The sequence below is a fragment of the Aulostomus chinensis genome, chromosome 19 (assembly GCF_037954235.1).
Source record: "Aulostomus chinensis isolate RoL2024-O1b breed Wild chromosome 19, RoL_Achi_v1.0, whole genome shotgun sequence".
Classification (NCBI taxonomy): domain Eukaryota; kingdom Metazoa; phylum Chordata; class Actinopteri; order Syngnathiformes; family Aulostomidae; genus Aulostomus; species Aulostomus chinensis.
Genome location: NC_141338.1, coordinates 357,501 through 362,500, shown reverse-complemented (window position 1 = coordinate 362,500; position 5,000 = coordinate 357,501). Strand labels below are relative to the sequence as shown.

Below are 5,000 nucleotides of genomic sequence, written 5' to 3'. Positions count from 1 at the left end.
TAGATATGTGATTTTATCCATCATAAACAGATTTTTGTTGTCAGCATGAATAAAAAAAGGTTCCTAACAATTAAAATGTTTTTACCAAAGTCAAGTCCAGCAAATTTTATTTACAGAAATACCCCCAAAAGTCATATGTAGTAATTATCTTTGGATGTTTTACAGATGGAACAAATCCTGCATGTCAATTTAATCTGATTTAATTTGATTTGATCTGCTTCTGAGTGACAGGCGCAGCCTCCTGCCTCGACCGAATCAGACACTGGTGGCATGAAGCCAACGCCCAAATAAAACAAAGTTCTAATTTGAATCAAAAAAGACAAAAAGAGGAATTAATAAAAGACAAACGAACACCGAACACTGAAACACATTTATCATATTGTCGTCTGTACTCTCGTTCTTCAGAGGATTAACGGCAGCAGTGTGACGGAGGCGGAGGCAACATCCTTAAAGGAGATTATCTGAGAATAAATACCTGACAGCAGCTGATAACGACTCAGCAGGTGAGGTTTTCCCAGGAGCAGCACCTGCTGTAAGCCCCGCCCCCTGAGACAGAGTTAATGAGTGACACCAGTTGTCATTAACCTGCAGGAAGGAATCCTCCAATGTGATTCCCCCCCCCCCCCCCCCCCCCACACACACACACACCTCCTCCAGCTCCACACCACCGCCGCCCCTAATGGAGGCTCCCCAGGCGCTGCTTATCTCTCGCCGGGCTCCAGCAGATAAGGCACGGACACATGTCCTTGTGTTTAATCTCCTGTAGAACCCTGAGAACCATCCTGTGCTCTTGAGAACCGGCTCTTCCGTCAGATTAGCAAAAGTCAACAGGTAACATAGCCGCTAACATTACTAACAGGTAGCTGCTGGTTTCAGAGACACGCCCTTTGACCTCAGGACAATGTCACTGATGACAGCAGGCAGGAACTGTCAATGAAACAGTGACGAACGATAAAGTTCATTCAAACACAGTTTGTGTCTGAATGAAAGTTCGTCAGCGTTCATGTCATCCTCCATTTCCCTGACCAGCGGCTCTAACTAATGAGGTTCTCTGAGGCGAGGTCATCTTGTCCTCTCTCGTGTGCCGGCAGGCGGTCAGGCAGCACCGATGAACAGATGTGGTTGTGGCTCCCAGCGGGCCGCCGCTGCCGTGATGGTGACACCTGGAACACATCAAACGATGTTCAACCCGACGTCATGTGACCTCATGGTCGGCTTTATGACACCATAGTTACATCACAGTTAATCATGATTCTGTCTCATGAAAACTGCCTGCTGGACCAGCGGTTGCCACGGCAACCCCACCACCACCACCACCTGTACTTGAGTATGTGTTAATCCTGGTAGCCACCGAGGTGAATATTAGCTGGGATGAGGGTTGTGACATCAGAACCATTGAGACGTTGATTTCCTATTTGTTTCAAATTATTGTTGGGTTGTAAGCCGTCCTCCATGAGGCTCCGCCCCTCAGGTGAGGATCACGCGTTTTGCTTCCTGATCCATTCTTCGCTCTTTCAGGAACAGTAAACATGTGTTTTCCCAAATTCCCTTTGATCTGGGTAAGGTTCCCAACCTGAGGGGTGAGACCCCTCTGGGGTCACCAAGTGATGTCTGCAGGAACTCAAAGGAATCGTTGGTTTTCATCTCAATCAACTGGATTCTTGCCTCAGTCAACAGAATTTATTCTGATTCAGAAATGAATCAAAAGGAATCTTCATCTACAAATGAATAACAATATTTATTCGCTGCAAAAACTACACGTATATTTATTTTCTAAAGTATTTTGTTTCATTTACACTGTAAAAAACAAAGGAAAATGAGGTGGTATTTTACTGGAAGAAAGTTTTCATGCTGCGCTTTTTTGTCTTTAAGAAATAAAAACATCTGAAGTCAAGATGACGGTGGCGCCGGCGAGCGGTTCTTTCACAAAGAACTCGGCTCCTGTTCCTCTGGTGAAGATCATGCAGCAGATGAGCCTGAATGCTGATGAGTGGAAGCCTCTCGCTCAGGTGGGTTCGACCAAACGTCACGCCACAGCTGTTTTTCTTGCTCCGCCCCTTTTTAAACATTTTAAAAAGGACGTTGAGCAGCAGGAGGAAAATGTTTGTCATTTAGTCGCTTGAACTCGTTCCAGGCCAGCGGTTCTCAACGTGGGTTCTGGGACACCTGGAGGTCTTTCTGAGGCTCTCAGCTAAATTCTTTTATTTTACTTTTATTTTGCTAAAAGGGAAAAACATCGGCTGATGCCGCTGTCAGCGTAACATCGGTGTTAACACAACCATGAGCAGGCGTGCTCGCTACGTCACGCTGGCGCTTTCACTGCTGTCACACGCGTGTTGAGTCGTTGGTTGAGATCACAACCAAACATTAAAATCTTTAACGGAATTCTAAACATCAGACATAGAGATTTATCATCATTTTCATGAATGAAATCTGTCCCTGACTTGTGGTTCCTGGTATTTTGTCCCGTGGTTTGTTGCTTAAAATATTTCGTTCTAATTCATTCACAGTTTGTATTTTTTTTTTTAATGGAAATTGAGTGAATTTGTTGCCAATTAGCAGGAACGTTCCCGAATATTAAAACATTTGGCAAACAGGAGGGAAAATGTATTTTGAAACAACAAGAAGAAGAAGAATTGATCAATAAAATATATTGAAGACTGTAAAAGGGTTCTGAGTCTTGTTCTGTTTTAATGTTGAAACTTTAATAATTCTGTAGCATCACAGAAAATAAATAACAAATTAGTAGCAGATTTATGATCGTTGGGTTGTTCCTGATGATCCCTCTCTCTCTCTCTCTCTCTCTCTCTCTCTCTCTCTCACACACACACACACACACACACACACACACACACACACACACGCTCCTCTGGTTCTGCTCCTGGGTTTTCACTCTTTCAGGTCTCCTAAATGTTTAATAAATAACGAAGCCTCAAACGTCTTTTGGGAGTTAAAATGTCTGGAAAATCAAGCACATTTATGAAAGTTTGGTTTGTTGTTGCTTTGTTTTTGCTTGTAACAAATAATTCAGTGAAAGAAGTTAAATAATTGTATCTTTTATTAATTCTTCTTCTTATTATTGTTTTTGTTGTTGTTATAATTTAGGTTAATTGGGTCCATCCTTTGATCGATCAATCAATCTTTTAATGTGTGTTGTGATGATGATGATGATGATGATGGTGGTGATGATGATGATGAAGCTCGTCAGAATCATTTGAGTCTTTATTCATCAAAGTGCATCAAAGGTTCCGGTCCACATCAGGAAGAACACGCGCGTTCACGTGTCCCGGGCTTCTCCAGCGTGAGGCCTTCACGGACCGCGGACATTTTGTACAAAGACAATTAAAAAAGGGGGGCGTGTCCTTGTCAAAAGTGTCTGACACATAAATATTCACAGCCGGAAGTCGCTCTTCTATGTACATCACGTAATCTCTTAATTCCGTCAATGTCCAGAAAGTTCACGAGCTGTCGGTCTCGGACGCGTGCACGAGCAGCGCCGCGCCCGGTGTGTGCTTCTTCAACAGCGCCGCGATCTTCTCGTCGTCGGAGTTCGGGTCCAGAGGCTTGTTGTAGTCCTCGTCCTCGTCCTCCACGTCCGAAGAGTCCTTCAGCCGCTCCGCGTCCGAGTCCTGCTTCTTCTTGGCCGACGCCATCTCCGCCGCGTGCTTCTTCCGCCACTTGGTCCTCCGGTTCTGGAACCACACCTGAGACACAAAGACGAGCACGCGCCCGCGCGTGAAACCATTTGGGCCTTTGAGCTCAAATTAAAAATATTAAAATATTTTCAAGAAATATTACATTTTCCAGTTGCGTCATCATGTTTCAGCTGATGGTTTTACACCAACAACCCGGGTTCACGCAGCTCTCGGCAATATTCCCGCCAAAGGCAAACTGACTTAGAAGTTATTAAATAATAATAATAATAATAATAATAATAATAATAATAATAATAATAATAAAGTATTATTATTATTATAAGAATAAGAATAGCAATACAATTTTATGATTCAATAATAATTTAAAATATAATAATAACAATAATAACAAAACAATAAATATGATGTAATAATAATTTGAAATGTAATAACAATATTAACATACAATAATTATAATTTAATAAATTAAAGTATTATAATAAACAATAATTGCAATTCAATGATAATTTAAAGTATAATAATATTATCAAAACAATAATTAAAGTTTAATGATTTAAAATATTATGATAAACAATAATAAACAATTGTTATAATATAATAAGAATTTTAATAATATAATACTGATACTTACACTAATACCACTAGTGATGATAATAATAATAATAATAATGATGACGATGAAGGTGTGGGGGGGCTACCTTGACCTGGCTCTCCGTCATGCCCAGTGAGTACGCCAGCCTCGCGCGCTCGGGTCCCGCCAGATATTTCGTTTGTTCGAAGGTTTTTTCCAGCGCGAAGATCTGCTGACCGGAGAAGGTGGGCCGAGTGTGCTTCCGCTTCCCGTCCTTGTCCAGCAGCACCGAACTCTGGTCTGCAACACACACACACACACACACACACACACACACACACACACACACACACACACACACACACACACACACTTATTATCATTATTATCATTAGTAGTAGTAGTAGGCTAGTAGTGGTAGTATTTATATCAATAAAACTGCAATAATATTGGGCTGTTGTTTTAGCTGCGGGCATTACTGCAGTGTGAATGCTATTATTATTATTGTTGTTGTTATTATTATTATTATTATTATTATTGTTGTTGTTATTATTATTATTATTATTATTATTGTTGTTGTTGTTGTTATTATTGTTATTATTATTATTGTTGTTGTTATTGTTGTTATTATTATTGTTATTAGTGTGATTATTATTGTTATTATAATTGTTATTATTATTATAATTGTTATTATTATTATAATTGTTATTATTATGTTTGTCTTTGCGCTCAGGACAGATTTTTTTCATTAATTGCATGAATTTCATCAATAA

General features: G+C 40.4%; 1 protein-coding gene across 2 annotated transcripts in view; it reads right to left on the bottom strand.

The window, feature by feature from the left end:
• Positions 1-2,469: 2,469 nt before the first annotated feature.
• Positions 2,470-5,000, bottom strand: part of nkx6-1 (NK6 homeobox 1) — a 3,896-nt gene continuing 1,365 nt past the window's right edge. The window contains exons 2-3 of one of the 2 annotated variants that reach the window (XM_086187910.1): positions 4,355-4,527; positions 2,470-3,704 (exon numbers count right to left, since the gene is read on the bottom strand). In XM_086187910.1, the coding sequence (XP_086044036.1) occupies positions 3,459-3,704; positions 4,355-4,527 (419 nt within the window). In that variant the 3' untranslated portion in view covers positions 2,470-3,458. Of the gene's footprint in view, positions 3,705-4,287; positions 4,528-5,000 lie in introns of both variants that reach the window. The other variant, XM_086187911.1, reaches the window with a different exon arrangement.